Source organism: Schistocerca americana, chromosome X (assembly GCF_021461395.2).
Source record: "Schistocerca americana isolate TAMUIC-IGC-003095 chromosome X, iqSchAmer2.1, whole genome shotgun sequence".
Lineage (NCBI taxonomy): Eukaryota > Metazoa > Arthropoda > Insecta > Orthoptera > Acrididae > Schistocerca > Schistocerca americana.
The window spans coordinates 20,312,758-20,333,544 of NC_060130.1; the positions used below are offsets into that span (position 1 = coordinate 20,312,758).

General features: G+C 38.6%; 1 protein-coding gene across 1 annotated transcript in view; it reads right to left on the minus strand.

The window, feature by feature from the left end:
• Positions 1-204: 204 nt before the first annotated feature.
• The window catches only part of LOC124554900 (molybdenum cofactor biosynthesis protein 1-like), a 60,324-nt gene continuing 39,741 nt past the window's right edge, over positions 205-20,787 (minus strand). Inside the window, exon 7 of the mRNA XM_047128589.1 lies at positions 205-260. Within this exon, the coding sequence (XP_046984545.1) occupies positions 205-260 (56 nt within the window). The remainder of the gene's footprint in view (positions 261-20,787) is intronic.

A 20,787-nucleotide genomic window follows, 5' to 3' on the forward strand; every position in this document is an offset into this window, starting at 1 on the left:
AAATGTCTCACCACATTCCTATTGAAACTATTTACTCTTCTTGTAAATAACACCTATGACAATTTTATACAAATGTCCACTAAGACTTTGCTCGTCAACTTTCATTTAGGTAACAGCGATCTTTAGATGTATTTAAATCAGTACTGTTAAGAAATACTGACTAGCTTTATTTTCAAGAATCTCAAGTTTAAGTTATACATACTGTTATCCTCCAATATGAATCATTGGCCGATTCTTCATCTTTGACAGGTTCAGCATGCCTGCAATGCAAAACATTATCTTTTGTATTAACAGATGAAATCCAACTTTTTGAATTTAATAAATGCTTATACAAACATAAAGTTTCTTCAAAAAATGTATTTCTGACAACTTCCTGTCACAGATAATTTTCACTGAATGTTGCAACCCAGTTATATTGCTGATGAGAAGCAAATGTTGATCTTTTCCCTCTCTTCCTTCACCATCTCCTGTTTTCAGAATGAGATTTTCACTCTGCAGCGGAAACGAGGTACTGGCAGAAGTAAAGCTGTGAGTAACGGACGTGAGTCGTGCTTTGGTAGAGCACTTGCCTGCGAAAGGCAAAGGTCCCGAGTTCGAGTCTCGGTCGGGCACACAGTTTTAATCTGCCAGGAAGTTTCATCTCCTGTTTTGTTCACCTTGACATATTTCTATCAAAAAGACTACCCCAATGGATCCACCGCTTATATTTAACACACAGTAAATTCAGTTCAAATATTTCCTTAACAGAGGATGTGCATTGACGAGCTTGAATTAATCAGAAAAATATAAACAGATACTAACCATTCCACAGCTCTTACAAAATACTTGCATTAAGTAATCATCAAAGCTACTTTTTGTACAGCAAGAGGACTAACAGTCAAAATGGTGCTACATGCTACAGGCAGTGCAATACAATTTATTTTACTCATTGCTACAGCAATAAATGTACTTATAAAAATATTCAGACTTAGACTATAATCAAATACAGAGAGAGAAAATATTCTAACTAAAGAGATATAGCAGCCATAAGCAGAAACAAATAAAAAAACTGATACTAATCTTAGCTTTGAGGACCAAAAGTTTCTTCATCTGGAAAATGTAAAAAGAGAAATGAGACTGTTCAAGAATTAAGGATGAAAATTCAGGATCTTGAGTCAAGGAAGATGGATGGTTAAATGAATGAAAAAACTAGACTGGACATGATGAAATTGAGTTGCGAAAGAGCAGCAGATGATGTAATTTTAAATGCTGAGAAATAAGATCTCTTCAAGAGGAGCCACCAAAAGGTCAAATAAGTGAAAAACAAGGTAAAAATACCGTTAAATGGGCTAAAATGGCGGCAAATAGATAAACGAAACAGAAAGATAGTGCTGAAGAACAGGCAACCAAACAACCACAACAACAACAACAATAATAATAACAGCACATTGTAGCAATATATAATAGCAGTCCCACAACATCTGGAGGAAGATTTTCCACTAACAGAACAATAAATTCATGAAGCCATCAAATCATTCCAACACTTCAAAGCAACAAATGAAGACTCCACTACAGCAAAATTATTGAAATAGTCAGAACACACAAATGATCTACAACTGCTGTTTGAGAACATTTGGAAAGCTGAAGAGATTATGGAAAGCATTAATCCACAGCTATGAAAAAAAGGGGACACACAAAATGTCAACAATTGCAGAGATGCCTCACTTCTGCCAGTGGTATACAAAATATTTTCAAAAATTCTCTGGACAGAGTTGTAGAAACTTTAGACAAATAACTGGGAGAATCTCGAGGAGCTCTATAAAGGGAATACCCTGCACAGAACAGATGTTTATTAGAAAATCGATAATTCTCCACATACTGTTAATCACCAAACCTATAATAGTATCATGTATTGGTTTCAAGAAAACATTTGATTTGGTAGGCAGAGAAATTATAGGTAAAATCATCAAAGAATTTTGTGTTAAAGCAAACATAATCCTCAAAACACTAGCAAATAGGATGGCAGAAGCTAAATTTATGGGAGAAGTATCTCAACCATTTGAAATAAAAACTGATGTTAGACAAGGGGACAGTTTATCACCTTTACTGTACACTGCATTCTAGAAAAAATAGAAAGTATCTGGAATTTGGAGAAAAAAAAATCACAAAATTGAACCAATAATTTTAGGATGAAAAACAAATGGAATTAAGGTAAACTGCCTGGCTTCTGCAGATGATTCTGATATACTTTCAAAAAATCTGGCAGACAGTTATTGAAAGAAATCTTTTGGAAGAAATAGCAAAGGAAGCTGGTCCCAAAATTTCAGCCGAAAAAACAACATTGATGACAATTTCAAACAATGCATCAACACTCTTAGAAAAACAAAAATGTAAAATAGCATTAGGAAGTAAATTTAAATATATTGGACAAACTGTACAACAAAATGGACTAGAAGAATTAACAGTAGATGCAAGAGTCAGCAAACTGGAGAGAGCAAATCGTTTGACAAAGGATATTTACAACAAGAAATGTACAACTAAAAAAACAAAACTAAGACACTATCCCACAGTGGTATGACCAGGATGTTTATATGGATGAGGATGCCTAATGATGAACTATAAGCTGGACAGAACAGAGGTTCCTCAAAGGACCATTATTAGAAAATAATGGTTGCAATACAAGCTACAGACGGCTGGAAAATGAGAAGTAATGAGGAGATCTACAAAAATTTTGAGAAAATATCAGAAGTAATGGCTAAAAGAAGATTAATCTTTTTTAGAGACCTCTACTGAATGAGTAGTTCTGGAAGAAGGAATCAATGATAGCATGGATTACAGAAATAAGAAAGAAACAACATCAAACAATCAGAAATAATAGAAAGAAACCTTTTTACAGATAAAATACTGAATTTAAAAGGATCATCACCTCTCCAAGATCAAAATTAATTTCATCCCTCTCAATAAGACCGTGAAAACCGGAAATAAAATTCATAAATATGATATTGCGAAGCTCAAAATCAATCAAAACATATTGGAACAATGCCACCAGTAACTGACAGTTGAATCCCATAAATGGGCAGACATTGACTCCATGATCCAACAAGCAGCTAATACTACAATCCTGACAGCTAAAAAGAGGAATCATACATGGTGGAATGAGGTTTGTGGTGAGGTGGTGGCCCAAACAGCAAGTGCATGGAAAAAGTGGAACTCTACCAGGAGACCTGATGATTTTGATGTATTCCATGAAGTTCGAAAATATGCAGCCAGAACTCTACGAAGGGCTAAGCAGTTGCATGAGAAACAGCAGTTATAACAGATCGATCAGCATTTCCAGATAAACAATGTCAGAGACTTCTATCAGACGTTCAAATCGAATTTGAAAGGATACCAAGCCCCTAGTTTTTGTTTTAGAGACTAAAATGGAAAGCTCAGTGTTGTGTACATAGTTCCGCGTATTCAGCGCGTACACAAATTTCCCACTAGAGTGAGCCCCGCTAAGCACAACAGCGCAGGCGCAGCACTCGTCCATCTCCGCACTACGAGATGGCGCTGCCATAGAGACGGACCAAATTCTGCTTCCGCCGATCCGCGTATTAATATGTAACACAGCCAATGAGATTGCTGCTAAGATAGAACACTTTCTCCTCGCGCATCACACTCGCGCAGTGATACATGAACGAGCGAGGTATTATAACGAGTGTAAAGACCTTCGACCAGTCAGTCTGCATTTGTCTGCACCAGTCTGCATTAGTCTGTACCAGTCTGCATAGTCTGTACCAGTCTGTACGAGTTCTACAATTGTCTGTACCAGTCCATAGTCAAGATTCAGTCTGCGCCTAATAAGATTACCATATTCCTGTACATTACCATGAAGATAAATGTATAGACACTTTCGTCAAGTACCCGAGATATATGTGAGAATAAGATTAATGTATCAATACCAAAGGAACTTCAGATTGTCAATTGTAAATAGCATCCAGAACCAAGTTAAGTAATTTTTATATTTGTTATTATTTTAATAAATGTATGTGAAAATTAATCAAGTTCTGTTTAAAGTTGGTCACCGTCAATCTGCTACTCTCAGCGTGCAAGTGGCATTTCTATCGTCTGACCTAATGGCAGAAGATAAATACGCCATGATAAGACCACGAGACATATTGCTGACACTCGCTTACTTTGTTAGAGCAACAAGTCAAATAATCTGATGGTGTGTGCACTGAAGGTCTTACAGTACGCACACCACACTCGGCCTGACCAACAAAAAAACTGCAAGATAATGTCTCGTTACTTTGAAAACCTACTTAATTGTGATGAACCGAAAGAAAGATTCCCTGTATGTGCCCCAATCCACAAACTACCCCTCATCTCCATCTAGTAAAGAGGAGACCAAAGAGATCATCAACAACTTTAAGAATAATAAGGCAGCTGGAGAGGATTCAATAGTGGTGGAACTACTGAAGCTGGCAAATAATGAAACTCTAGATATACTAGTCCAACTTTTTGAGGAGATCTGGAGAGCTAGGATGATACCAACTGAATGGCAGTCAGCTTTAATCCATCGTCTACACAAAAAAGGTGATAAATAGAATGTCAATAACTATAGGGGTACCTCATTAGTATCTGTTCCATATAAGATTCTCTCGAAAGTGATACAGAATAGAATAGAAGATCATTGTAACCAACTGATTGGGGACTATCAAGCTGGTTTCCAAAAGGGTGATTCTTGCGCAGAACAGATCTTTAACCTGAAGAACATCATGAGGTACAAAAAAAAATTGGAAGAAATAACTATGTGGTCATGCGTGTTGATTTTCAGAAAGTATATGACTCCATCGACTGACATGCATTAATGAATATTTTGGAAAAGTTTGGGGTGGATAATACATCAAGAAAGCTGATCAAACAAACTCTTGCTAACACAGTGTCGAAAATTAAACTTATGGGTGAGGTATCTGAACCCTTTACAATCAGAACGGACATAAGACGAGGAGATAGACTATCCCTCTCCTTTTCAATTGTGTCTTGGAAAAGGTCATTCGAGAGTGGAGAAAGTTATTAGCCCAAGAAGAAACAAATGAAGAGTGGTTCAGACTTGGTCCTAAGAACAAAGGGGTGTGCATTGACTGCTTAGATTTTGAGGCTGACCTGGCCATTTTTGCTAACAACATAGAGTCAGCAATCAACAAGATAAATAGGCTGTCAGAAATTGATGAAAAAAGTTAGACTCCAGATCTCTATTCAAAAGACAAAATATATGACGAACATCTGTGACGGACCTGAATGGAAGATAACCAACCTGGGAAAAAATCGGATGAGTTAAGAATTTCAGGTATCTCGGTGAAGTCATCCACCAGGAGAATGGATTAAAAGAAGAAGCAATTGTCGGGATGAGGAAGTTAGACCAAGCATACCAACTGACAAAGAATACTTATAACAACAAGTCTATGAGTATATGGGCCAAATTCCAACATTATAATACAGTTGTACAACCTGAGGGCTTATAAGCATCCAAAACTTTGACCACGAATAGACAAGGTCAAGCTGAGTGGCTGGAAAAGCGTGAGTGTAGGATATTAAGGAAAATCCTAAGGTAATAGATGGGTCGATGGACAATGACGAATGAGAGCAAATGAGGACACGTGCAGTGAGACAGAACCTATCACAGCATCCATTACAAAGAAATGATTGTTATTTTATGGTCATCTCATGAAAATGGACGGTGATTGACTAACAAAAAGAATACGGAGTTTCATCCTATCTAAGAAAACGAGGCCGAGATGGTTCAAAGAATGTGAAAAAGATCTTAAGCAGATTGGTATCTCAGAGAGAAATTCCTGAAAGGAACAAATTTAGAAGACTGGTGACCAACTACCAAGGTTTTAACATGGCATCAACATCCGAAAGACAGTGAGGACCATTATCTGAAGAGCATAAAAAGGCACTTCTTGGAGGGGCTCAGAAGATACTGGCAGGAAGTCAAAGCTGGAGCAAGAACAAGACCTGGACACTAGAGTGAATTCGGTTGTTACCTCGCAGTCCATAGAGACTCACCTCAATAAAAGAATAAGTAAATAAAAATAAAAGGCTTTCAATGCAGAAGAAATAGGGGATTGAGAACAACACGAATAGAATAAAGGGGGAAAAACATGAGGAGGAGATGGACGAGTACTGGAAAAACAGGAGACGACAAGGGAAGAAGAAGAAGTGAAGTTATTACATGACGAGAGATGGTGATTGGATTTGATTTGATTCAGTTTTTGTTACATACACCGAAAAAATGAGATGATTCTCGAGGGTGTGGAACATGTCAGAATGTATAACACAAAACATTTTAATATAATGAATACTTCCCTGATCATTTGTCACGAGATTGTCAAAATAGGTGAATACAATACAGTAAACTGGAAAAGCTAATATTTACAGAATTAATACGCTGTCAGAATGAAACATTGTTATGCACTATTAATAAATTTATCATACACAAAATACTTAATATTGACTGTTGCAACCAAGTGCTGTCAAAACTTAAATCTAACATATTTTTACTTAAGCTGGCCTTTCAGTCTCTGTTACGATATTCATCTATAGAGTAGAAGGCATTGCCTATCAAAAAGTCATTCAAACTCTGTTTAAACTGTGCTTTATCTGAAACCAAGTTTTTAATGGGTGCTGGTAATTTATTGAAAATGTGTGTTCCTGAATAATGGACACCCTTTTGGACCAACATAAGTGATTTTAGGTCTTTATGTAGATTGTTCTTATTCCTAGTATTGATAATATGTATTGAGCTATTTGTTGGAAATATAGATATGTAACTTGCAACAAATTTCATTAAGGAGTAAGTATACTGAGAAGCAATGGTCGGAATTCAAAGTTCCTCGAATAGGTTCTACACAATGTTCTTCAAAGACTGGTCCCAGATACTCCATTGCACCATTCACCGTACCTGATAACCCCGAGCCATCAGTAACAAAAATTAAGTCTTGCTTAAGAGATTTACAACACTACATGCACTTGTTACCAAAGCCTCATTTACTTTTAGAGCTATCTGTTCCACTTCCTTTTTGGCCCCACTTCTCTCTGTCTTCACTATATCCCATACAGTTCTTATTTTGTTGATACAATTATCTTTTTCTCTTAATAAAGCTACTTCAATTTCTGGATTACTTGATTCAATATTTTGCAGTATTCTTTGTAATGCATTACAATGCTAATATCAGAAATGTTCCTAGATAGTAGATACAGTCTCCTTTTTGCCCCACATGATATCTTTATTCCTTGTGTAATCCATGGTTTATCTTTTGACTTCTGTGTGATCTGAGTTACCTTTAGGGGAAAACAATTTCCAAAAGAGGAGGTAACTTTATTAATAAATGCTTTGTATTTTCCATTTGAGTCAGGTAAACATCTCTCCAGTTCATGTCTTTGAGCAATTTCCTGAATTCCTCAATTTCTGGCTTATTTATTATCCTCCTGTACTCAGATTTAATATTTTTTTTATCCTGACAAGTTTCAACATTTAACACAGGATGCTGCACGTTGTGATCAGATAGTCTATTTACTATTGGTTTTGTGATATGACTTTTTTCCCCTAGATTTGTTCATAAAGATATTATCAATAGCAGTCTCAGAGCATTTACATATCCTAGCTGCAAAGTTCACAATAGGAACTAAATTGAATGATAGTGTTAAAAACACCAGCAACCACTATTTCCTCTTCTTCTTCTTCTTCTTCTTCTTCTTCTTCTTTTTTTTTTTTTTTTTTTTTTTTTTTTTTTTTTTTTTTTTTTTCCTTACACACAAGCCATTCCTTTCGCTTTGTGAAATGAAGCACTGCCTAGTTCCAAAACACAGGACTACTATGACAAGGTGAAATGTTCTCAGAGTGCTACATGTATGATAGTAAATGTAGTCAGCACTATAGTTGTTTTCTGAGTAGTTATGCTGTGTGTGTTTCATTCAATCAGATGAAATGGAATAAAATCATCTATTTATTTATTTGGGCTCTTTATCACCAAGATACATTCAATGTTGGTTGAGGTTTATCTTTTGAATTCACTCCAGTGTAGACTGTCAAAATTTTATCAGTTGTCAAAGTACTTGTAACACAGTTTTCGAATTTACTGCCATCCAGGAAAGTCTCGCACTCAAATTATTCTCAGAGACTGAGAGCTGGCTGAAACCCAGAGTAGAAAGCTCTGACATATTTACTGATTAATGGAATATATATCGGAAAGGCAGGTTAGACACTGTACGAGAGGGAGTGTCCATTGTCTCTATTGAGGTCAAAGCTGATTGTGACAGTGAAGTTATCTGGTTGCATATAACAAGTCTATGTGAAATCACGTTAATTAATGAATGTTTTAATCAGCCACCCGGTTCTGCTATGACAGTTTTGGAGCCATTCACAGAAAGTCTACAGACAGTAGCACGTCAATACCTAGATCATGCAATACTAGTTGGAGGTTAATTTAGCCTACTGAGTACAGATGGTAGCCTATGGCTTCATTGCAGGGGGTGCAGTCAATCTTGTGAAGCACTTTTGAATGTGGTTTTCAAAAATTGTCTTGAGCACCTAGTTTGGCATGCCACATGCAATGGAAATATCTTAGACCTTGTAGTTACAAACAGGCCAGATATCATCAATGACTTCAGCATAGAGATGGGGATTAATAATCATGATAACATCATAATAACTAAGGTTACAAAAATTAATAAATCAGTCAAGAAGGCTAGGAAAACGTTCATGCCAGAAAGAGCAGATAAGCAGATGTTAGCATCTCACTTAGACAGAACTGACATCACTTAGTTCCATTAAGATGGACGTAGAGAGATTATGGTCAAAGCTTAAGCAGATCGTGAATTGCACTCTCAACAAGTCTGTACCTAGTAAACGAATTAAGGATGCAAAAGAGCCACTGTGGTTTAACAATGAAATTCGGAAAATACTGAGGAAGGAAAAGCTACTGCACTCTTGGTTCAAAAGAGAATGCCAAATGGCAACAAGGAAAGGTTACTACCACTGTCATACCTCAGCAAAAGATCTGGCTGAGAAGCAGGGGAAATTATTGTCCTATGTAAAATCACTAAGTGAGTCAAAGGTTTCCATCATGTCACTTGACCAGTCTGGTGTGGCAGTAGGAGATAAATGTTTTAAATTTTACATTTAAGAAATAATTCATGCAAGAGAATCATATAAACACACCGTCATTTGACAATAGCACAAAGACACCTAACAACAATCACCTGTAAACATGTGCCATGTCAGTGCTCTTGGAAGAGAGCTGTGGCAGTGACACGGCTCTGTTGTTGTTCCTGTGTAGTGATCTGCAAAGACGGGGCGGGGGGGGGGGGGGGGGGGGGGGGGACGGGTAGAGATTCAAGCAGTGATGAAGTACTTCATAAAGATAGGTATGAAAGCAAAGGACATTCATGCCGATTTCCAGAATACACCAGGGGCTCTGCTCCTTTGTCTTCAACTGTTGCCAAGTGGATAAATGAATTTAAATTTGGTCAGGAGAGCTTAGATGATGATCATCCATGAATAGGTCAGCCAAGATGCGTCACTACTCTAGAAATCATTGCAAAAGTGCACATAATGATCAAGGAGGATCACCAATTTAGAGTGCATGAAATTGCTCACGCTTGCCAGATGTCATCTGAAAGGTATTCACAAGATGGGTGCCGCGACTCTTGATGCTGGGTCAAAAACACATGAGAATGGACATATCACAACAATGTTTGGCCTGTTTTAGGAGAAACAAACAAGAACTTTTGTGCTGGTTTGTGACCACGAGGAAACTTTGGTTTACTACTATACCGCAGAGACAAAGCAACAATCAAAGCATTGGAAACATGCTGAATCTCCGCCGCCAAACTCCTTCAGCGGGGAAGGACATGGCGTCAGTGTTCTGGGATGCGCCACCAAATTCCTTCAGCGGGGAAGATCATGGCATCAGTGTTCTGGGATGGGAAGGGGATTCTGTTTGTACTTTATCTCCCCACTGGGCAAACAATTACTGGAGAATACTATGCTAACCTTCTGGACAAATTGCAACAAAAGATATGAGAAAAAGGCCAGGTTTAATAAGGAAGAAAGTCATCTAGCATCAAGCCAATGCACGCTCACACGCATGTGCCATCGCCATGGTAAAATTACACAAACTAAGGTATGAATTGTTGCCACACGTGCCTCTTCCCTAAACTGAAAATTTTTCTTTGTGGATGAAGATTCACTTAAATTAAGAATTGATAGCCTGAGTTGACAACTATTTTGTAGGCCTGGAGGAAAATCATTGTCGAGATGGGATCAAGGTATTGGAACACTGTTGGACCAAGTGAATTAATCTACAAGCAGGGTACATTGAAAAACAAAAAAGTTTCAGTGACATAAGTACTTTTTTTCTATTCTGTTTCAAGAACTTTTCAAACCACCCTCGTAAGCATCCCTGACACCTGAAATAATTAAAAACAAATAAGTCACCAGTTGCAGATGGAATTTCAATTTGGTTTTACAAAGAGTGCTATATGGCACTGGACCCTTACTTAGCTTGTATTTATTGTGAATCTCTCACCCAGCAGAAAGACCTAAGCAACTGGGGAAAAAATACAGAGGCGTCTCCTGTATATATGAAGGGCGAAAGAACAGACCCGCGAAATTACAGACCAATACCCGTAACATCAGTTTGCTGCAGAATTCTTGAACATATTCTGGGTTTGAATCTAATCAGTTTCATAGAGAGCAATAAGTTTATGTCCACAAATCAGTACAAAGCATCACTCATGGGCAACTCAGCATGCCCTTTTGTCATACAATGTCTGTTCAAAAAATTCCAGAACTTTGTCCACAAAATTTTCTATGCTTATCTTTTAGTTACTCTACTCCAAAATTGATACACTGCTCCCAATATCATTTCCACTTCCAGGAGCAGTCTTGACACACATCTTGCTGGGTCACATAAAGTGCCGTCTGCGAATTTTCTTCTATCTCATCTACCATTGCAAAACTTCATCCTTTTCACCTTTGGAAATAAAAAGAAGTCTGCAGGGGTCATACTATTCTCACAAGGAACATCTCAGTCTCATTTGTAAGATCCAAAAAGTTTTTTTGGTCTTGACTCATGAGCGTGGAATGAACTTGACGGCAACACAATGCATTCCAAGATGCTGTGTCATTTCATAACATGATCCAATTGAAATGTTACATTCTTCTACAATCTCTCGGACAGTGAATCTTCGACTGGCACACACAATTTCGTTGACGTTCCTGACACAAGCATCATCAGTGGACATCTAAGAGCGTCCTGAACAAGGATCATGTTTGACTTTTGTAAAGCCATTTTTAAAACGTGTGAATAATATGTAACACCGAGTATGGCTTAAGTACTCATCGCTATAGGCTCCCAGCATCATTTGGTGTGTCTCTGTAAAGGTTTTCTTGAGTTTCACACAAAATTTAATGCAGATGCATTGCTCCTCTAACTTTGCCATCACAAAATTCACAAACCCAGATTCCATATTTCTTGATTTCCGAGAAGCATTTGACATAATGCCTCACTGCAGACTTTTAACAAAGGTACAAGCACATGGAATACATTCCCAGACATGTGAGTGGCTCAAAGACTTCTGAAGTAATAGAACCCACTACATTATCCCGACGGTGAGTGTCCATCAGTGACTGGGGTATCATTAGGATCGTTCCAGGGATGTGTGATAGGAGCACTATTACTCATATTTTCTATGTGCATAACTGATTTGATGGACAAAGTGGACAGTAATCTGTGGTTGTTTGCTGATGATGTTGTGGTGTATGGAAGGTGTCATCGTTGAGTGATTTAGGAGGATAAAAGATGACCTGGACAAAGTTCCCAGTTGGTGTGATAAATGACAGCTAACCCTAAATGTAGAAAAATATAAGTTACTGCAGATGAGTTGGAAAAACAAATCCATAATGCCATAATCCAGCATTAGTAGTGTCATGAATGAAGAAGTCACATTGTTTCAATATCTGGACGTAACATTGCAATGTGATATGAAATGGAACAAACGTGTGAGGGTCATGGTAGGGAAGGCGAATAATCATCTTTTGTTTGTTGGGTGGATTTTACTACAGTGTGGCTCAGCTGTGATGGACATCACATATAGGATGCTAGTGTGATCTCTTCTTGAGTACAGTTTGAGTGTCTGGTATCCGCAAGGGGTCGAATGAAAGCAGACATTGAGGTAATTCAGAGGCAGGATACTAGATTTGTTAACAGTAGGTTGAAACAACAACATACAAGTATTATGGAGATGTTTCTGGAACTCAAATGGGAATCCCTGGAGGGATTTTGAGGAACACTGTGCTGACTGCAGAACAATTCTGCTTGCACCAACATACATTATGCGTAAGGACCACAAAGATAAGAGACAACAAATTAGGACTCATAGAGAGGCATATAGACATTCACTTTTTCCTCACTCAATTGGCAGATGGAACGGGAAAGGAACTGACTACAGTTGAAATAAAATTACTTGATAGTTGGCACTTCAAACGCCAGTAAGAGTAGTCAGCGTCACACTTGAACTGTCTGCTGTTGCCAAACTCCACCAAAATTGGCCAGTCACTTCCAATTCCTGGTTCAGCATTCTTTCTTGATGTATTTGTATCCCAAATTACGAGCCCGACACTTTTATTATGTATTTCATGACACGCGATAGCTACACCAAAAACAACACACATTAACAGTGCTAATGAAAGACACACATTTCATTCATAGCACTAACCAAACACTACTGAATAACTCAGCACAAGGTGTAATTCAGTATCATACATATAGTTATCATATTCACAGAGATCATCTTACATTAGATAAGCTTTTCACTACACTGCGTGAAACTGAAATTTTTAAGGTTGCAATTCATAGTTGCAACTGGGTCACTACATTCACATATATAAATACTTCATGCAGTGCTGTGGCATAGCACAATGGTTGGCAGATTAATCTAATATGTAGCATGTTGTAGGTTTGAATCTCATCAATGTAGCAAAATTTTTATTTTTAAATCTAACCAAAAGAGTGTGATTATTATTTTCATTCAATTAATTGGTTTAAATATATTTTTTTTTTTATTTTTAATAATTTGCTGCATCATTTTTCATCATTGTTTTGACTGTTCTATTTGGTCTTATTTTTCTTCCTGTCATTATTTCTTCATTTGGAATCTGCCTCAGTCATCTATAATCCACGACCAAGTGCCCACATGGACTGTTCACTGGTTTCTAACATGGCAGCATGTGCAGCTAGTGTAAGGATAGTTACAGGTAACAAATGACATGGAGAAATTTCAATTTGCTTTCAGCCCTGAAATTGAGTTTTTGTTGTCGTGAGTTTACCCTTAAGGGTTAGCTTTAATTGCCATGAACAAAGCGATCATGATATTAGTACTGCTGCAGACTGTTGACCACAATTTTCTCGGCTGGGTTAGGACACAAGTTTACAGTCAGGGATACAAAACGGGTCGTCTGCCCCAGTTCAGTCACTGGTCACTTTAAATCAATAGTCGACAGAGTATCCAACATTTCTGACATACCTTGCACCAGCCACTAGAAAAATTGCTCTGTGTTAAACACTTAACATAATTTGTGAAGTGAGCTGCTTGTTTGTTGTCACCTGTAACCAAACGGTAGCTGGTAGCCAATGTGGCAACATTGTTGCAGCAAGTGATTGATGTCAACTATCAAATAATTTTATTCAGACTATTGTAGTGAGACAGGGTACCTTCTGCCATGCACCATATGGTGGCTAGTGGAGTATGTATGTAGATGTGGAATCACATCCCATCTGGAAAGTCAGCACTTGATCTGCAGTTCTGGGTAACTTTCTCAAAATCTACCCTTTTTCCTAGACCTATCCTTCACCCCTCTTCCTTCCACTTCAACCCTTCTGCCTGAAGAATGAGCTACTAGCTCTGAAGCTCGCCTAATTATAATCTTCTTTTATGTGTGTGTTCTGCCGCCACTTAGCAAGTAGGTTGTTTATCTATCCAATTCAATTATCATGTAATCAAAAGCTGCATTTAACACACCAAGTCTCTTTTACCAATCACTTTTAATATGTCCTACAGAATGTACTGTCTATCCTGTCCTTTTTTGAGATTACTGTTTTGTTGTACTTTTCTACAGGCATCATCTTACTTATTAGGAGTCAGTTCCTTCATGTTGTTGTTGTTGTTGTGGTCTTCAGTCCTGAGACTGGTTTGATGCAGCTCTCCATGCTACTCTATCCTGTGCAAGCTTCTTCATCTCCCAGTACCTACTGCAACCTACATCCTTCTGAATCTGCTTAGTGTATTCATCTCTTGGTCTCCCTCTACGATTTTTACCCTCCACGCTGCCCTCCAATGCTAAATTTGTGATCCCTTGATGCCTCAAAACATGTCCTACCAACCGATCTCTTCTTCTAGTCAAGTTGAAGAGCTGCATGTCCTCGGGAAAAATTATGGCTGCAGTTTCCCCTTGCTTTCAGCCGTGCACAGTACCAGCACAGCAAGGTGTTTTGGTTAATGTTACATGGCCAGATCAGTCAATCATCCAGACTGTTGCCCCTGCAACTACTGAAAAGGCTGCTGCCCCTCTTCAGGAACCACATGTTTATCTGGCCTCTCAACAGAAACCCCTCCGTTGTGGTTGCACCTACGGTACGGCCATCTGTATCGCTGAGGCACGCAAGCCTCCCCACCAACGGTAAGGTCCATGGTTCATGGGGGGAGTTCCTTCATAGTCAACAGTTAAGGAATGGGTGGCTGAATTCATATGTGGCATATGTCTCTGTAAGATGACTCATGAACTACTTCCTAGAATTACAATCAAATATGAAAATGCTGAGAAAGAACACAGTGTGATATTGCAAGATCAGTAATTAAAAAGATGTGCAAAACAGTTGATGCCGTGGCCATACCAGAAAATGAGTGGCATGTCTGTTGAAGCCTGACTACAACCTAATGTGAAAAACAATTTGGGACAATCTGACACACAACTGATTCTATGCACCAATCTGTTCCCGTGGATGAAATGAAACAGCAGTTGCACAAAAATAGCCAAGGTGACTTAATCGGAGAGAAAGAGTGGTCATTGTTTTCTAGGATGCAAAAGGGATTGTATTTTAGATTAGCTTGCAAGACTGAAACAATACCTCACAAATACTATGCAAGTATTCTGACTCAACTGGATTAAAAAATATGGAGCCAAGACCCAGGGGGAAAAAAAAAGTTTATCATCAGTGAAATGCATATGGTCACAAAGGCACTTTCACAATAGGAAAACTGGGAGTTTCAAGTGTGAAGTCTTCAAATATCTATTCCATTCTCCAATTTTTTCACATTCTGACTTTAGCTTCCTCTTCTTTTCTTTTTGTATGAATGATTCACTTAAGACTACATGCGTCACAGCTCAAAACCGTTTTGTGAGTCAACAACTGGATATGTTTTCACTGCTCTGTCTCTTGTAACTCCGTTGGACATGGAGGTAGCAAATGAGGATGTAGGATGTCCATGACATACTGCTGTGCTGTCAGAGTGACCTGAAGTCATATCCGATGCTGCCCCAAACGCCCTCTCCCTATGTCGTTGTCATACTCACTGACAACTGTCATCGCGGGTCTTGCAGAATGTGACTCACTGCTGATCACATGACAGGTGCAGGTGTGAAAGGGTTACAATGTGCTCGGCGTACTTGCAGCAATTCTCCCATGGGCTCGTCAGACACGGTCAACCGGAAGCTTGCTGAAAAGCAAGCCGCCCTTACGTACCCAAGCAGTCCAACATGGGGACACTACCACATCTGAATGTCTCACAAATCTGCATACTGCATAATTCAATCAGCCTGGCAAATGGAGACACACAATTAGGCCCCTTCAAATTTTGTTACGTGCTGATAATGCTGACTCACAGAAGTACAGGGCATCTGTGTCCTTAACAGGGATCACTCAACATCTTACGCTCTTCACATCTCTTATAGCTCCTACCATTCACGGTAACAATCCGAGACACAAACAAAGCTAATGCAATCTGGTGACCTTTTTATCCATTTCAGAGAGTTGCGACTCTCATAATTTACCACTGGTATGCACACTCGTGAAACTACGTTGCTTCAGGGAGCTTCCCTTTTTTTTCTTCAAGCAGTTTAGTTCTTTGAATCCATTTTTCTTGTAGCTCAGAATAATTATTTTATTGTGTAGCAAACTTACAGGCTAGCATTCAGGCCTGAGCTGTCTGAGTTGGTGGTCATGTGTGTGTGTGGTGTGCTTGCTTGTGTGAATGAATGGTGTGTATTTCTATTTCTTTTTCTGATGAAGGTTGTGGCCAAAAGCTTATGTGTAAGTGTCTTAACTGTGCCTGTCTGCATTTTAACGTGCCATCTTTATGGTAATTAGCACTCTATCTTTTCCTACACTGCTGATATTCCAACCTGTAGCTTCCATTGTTTGAACTTACGGTCTACTGTTTTATGTTGCAGTGCACTTCTACAAGTGTAATACACAAATGTTGCCTTCGGAAAGTGTCACAATAACATCCATGTCTACCGTTTGCTATTTTTTACGAAATAGCACGTCACACTCGAAATTTAACTTAGCCAATGAAATAAGTTTGAAGATTTATTGTGTGTAAGAGACACGAGGGCCCACTGTGTGGGAAATGTGGGAAGTTCTGTGCAGAGACGGAGTTATCCACAGACGTGGTAAGTCTTGGGAGCTATACGGGTGTTTAAACATCGCCACCTGCTGGGATGAGGGGCCACTTACTCTGAGGTGGCGCTGTGCCAGCAACGAGCTCGACCCATTGATTAGCACCACAGATGACAATGAGCAACCAGCTGCTTCTCTGTGCAGAGATATAAAATTTATCGATTTTGGACATCGGGTGACAATCTGTCACATGGAGAACAATGATTACTCTGGCAATTTTAACACTAATCTAGTGTTCTGCAACATATTAATGTGAAATGTTGTCTATGATGTTGAAGAGTTTAAGTTAAACTGATATCTGAGAATTTGTTGTTTTTGTGGCACTATCCGGAAAATGGCCTCTCTTGCAGCTCCAAGCATAAATGTACAGTGAAGAAGAATAATTAGCACAGCACACTGGAACTGAGTAGGGATCCGGTTTACTGCTCGGCCACTAAATTAGCATATTGTGAGTACACCAGAAGAGACGCTGTACACACTTGCATATACTACATACACAAGTACAAGCATTGATCAAGCTACTGTGAAACTGCACTCTGTGTGACTCATCACTACATCAGAATACTGTAAATGTGGTGATTCCAATTTCGTAAGGTCTCTTCCTGTTTGTTTTCATCAGTTGGATCTTATTTTTCAAGTATGTGGGAATCCAATGAGCTGCCTGTTTGGATACATTCTTTCTGTATGTCCCACAAGTTGGATTCTTTGGAGACACATTGTAACAAGAGTTTTTAGGAATTTGCCTGGAGATTTCACACTGGGTTCTGTGTGATGTATTCCATCTTTTATTCTTGGACCTAAGATTTTTACTACAATTTTACATTCTTCTAATTCAGTTTGCTGTTTTCATGTCTTGTGTTGGACAAAGAGTCTCTCTCATGCATAAAGAAATTCTAATTTGATCACTGTTGTGCAATGTTAGATTTTAGAGTTCCAGGAAAAATACTTTTAGTTAACTGAGAGACAGTTTGTATTTTCTGAAGTCTGGATTCTATGCCTTCTTTTCATTATGATGTTCAGTGGTCTTTTTCACCTAATTATTTAAACTCTTTATCACCGAATACTATGTTGTTGCCTATATAAGTTCACCCAGTGCCATTTTGGTATCGTCCATTAATTTTTTATCCAGGTGAAATTATTAGTCCAATTTTCCTAGATTGCTCCCTTAATATTTCAAATTGCTTTAGCACATCAGTGATGTTTTTGTCAATAAGTATTACATCATCGGTATAGGTTACACAATATAATTCCATCTTTAAGTTTACGTTCTAGTCAGTGTAATAGTGCACCTGCTCTTCTCCATTATCTTACAATTTTCTTAGGGGCATAGTTGAATAGCAATGTGTTATGCCATCCCATTTTCATATACTTATGTCTGTCTTAAATTACACTGCTTGAAAAAAAGTGAGACACTCAGAAGGTGGGGAGAAAACAAATTGAAACATAGCTAATTTAGAGGGTATGTGATGTTATTTCAGTGATAACAAAACAGAGTCAAATTTACACAGAACTTATCAGTTTGAGCACACTTATCAATACAGCAATGCACCCTGTCTGGCCTGGACAGTGCGGGAGGATGTCGTAAAGCTGCTGCATACCCTCCTGAGAAAGGTGATCCACAACTGTTGTAACTGGACATTGCAATCATGGATTCAGGCAGTGGGATGGAGTTGACGTCCATGTTGGTCCCATAATGTTCTATCGGGGACAGATATGGGGATTTTGCTGGCCACAGGAGTATATCAACATCACGCAGACAACTTAAAGAGACACACACTACATGTGGACAAGCACTGGCCTGTTGAAAAATAGCACCACAATACTATTACACACTGCTGTACCATCAGAGTTCCCTCGGCCATTACAAGCCATGACCTGAAGTCATACCCAATGGCTCCCCACACCATGGGACTGCTTTGTGACGCCCCCCCCCCCAAAATATGGAAGAATGGGACCTCTCCCCATCTCCCCGGGTCACTGTCAAACTTCTCCACGATAGTCATTTGGAGCAGTGCAGGACTGGGACTCATTAGTGAACATAATGTGACACCATTCATTAGCAGTCCGTACTTCTCGATCATGGCACCACTTCACATGCAGTCATTTGCTTGGGTGTTAATGGCAGCCTATGTGCAGGACGGCAATTCCATAGTCTGGCTGCTCCTAGCTGTATGACACAGCATGTTGCAAGGAGTCTATTACAGTGAACTCCTGTTTATCCTAAATGATCGGGACGGTGGCCGGTTCCGATAACAAAAATTTCAGATAAATCAAAGTCCCCCTGTTTTCACATGTGAACACTCCAAATTGCATCAATATTGCGAAATACGATCGTAAAATGTGCGTAGGGTATGTAAAACGTTACTGATATGGTTGCAAATAACCCTGCACTTTTTTACTGAAAAAATTGTGTTGACATGTTAAAAAGGCACCAAACTATGATTGAAAACTCAAAGTTTTTAAGTGCTGTATAACAAAGCTCGTTTATTTTGCATTCTTACAGAAAAAATCTCCCTTATTTGGCAGCAGGAAATAACAGGAGTTTTAATTTTATTACCTACTCTTTTGAGTAAAAAATAAACTACTGAACAAAATTATGAAACAAATCTAGAGATTACTCAAAGGAACAAAAAGTCTGTCTAGAGGAACTTTCAAGAAAATTAAAAAAAAAAAAACTTTTTAAGTTATGGACATAGAAGTTCTAGGATGCTTCATTAGAGTTTATTTTTTGGTAACGAAGTCACAAACGTCTTTTTTTTTTTTTTTTTGTTTTTTTGCTTGAAAAACTATTGCTGCAACAATACATCTCCAACGTTGAAATCAAACTATTTCACGATAAATCGTCTCCGCCTGTTGGCTGATGTACTCCAGGGCAGTTTGGATCACTTCGTAACAGAATGTGTGAGGAATATTTTTCTCTGATTCATCATCAGAAACATAGTCTTCTGACACTTTATGATCGGTCACAATTTGGACGATTTCATCCTCAGTCACATGAAAAAATGCCATTTTCTATCCACTCTTCAATGTCTTCGAAGTGTGTGTCTTTACAACCAGCTTCTCCAGTAAATTCACCAAAATTACGTCAGCTTGAGTTTCGGTGTTGCCTCCTCCTTCCCACCACTTAGGTTGCCTTACGATCTAAGAGTTTTTTCCAAGACCTAACAAGAGGAACTGGAGGAATTAGATTCCAAGCTTCAGCAGTCAATGAATGACACTTAAAACATCGATTTTTTTAAGAGCTTCCACAAAATCATCTGCAGCATCAATCACACCTATTAATTATTCCAGCATCTTGCGTCTGTAATGTTTTTCCATCGCCTCAAGAATACCTTGGTCCATCGGTTGACATAGAGATGTGACATTTTGTGGGAGAAATACAACTTTGATATCCCCATCTTGCAGATCACCTGGGTGAGAAGGAGCATTGTCCACAAGAAGTAGCACTTTTCAAGGAAGTCCTTTTCCTTCCATGTAATTTACTACAGTTGGAACAAACTCTGCCTGGAACCACTCTCTGAAGATGGCACTGTTCATACATGCCTTAAGACTGACTCGTGTACCTCAGTGGCAAACTGGTTGGTTGGTGTCTAAATGCTCTTGGTGTTTTGGATTTGCCAGTTAAAGTAAGACACAGTTTATGATTGCCAGTGGCATTACTGCAAGCAAGGACAGTAAATCTTTCTTTGATTTTTTTGTATCCTGAAGCCATTTCTTCTTCTTTAGAGGCAAGGGTTTTCATTGGCAGCATTTTGTAATTCAACCCAGTTTCATCACATTTGTAAAGTTGATTGCCAGTATAACCTCCTTTGTCAATGATTGTGTGCAGTTTCTTCTTAAAATCAGTGTAGCCGCTTCATCCCCAGATAATGATTTGGCACTGATGGCAATTTCATGAATGCCATGCTGCTTCTTGAAACGATCCTGCTGGCCATTACTTCCGAGCAATTCTTGCTTCTTTCCTTCTATCAGCTCATCAGCTCATTTTGACAAAGTAGAGGACCTGAAACTGACACACCTTTGGCTCTTATTTATTCGTGCCACAAAAATAATGCCTCTTCTAACTGAGGATGTGCACCTT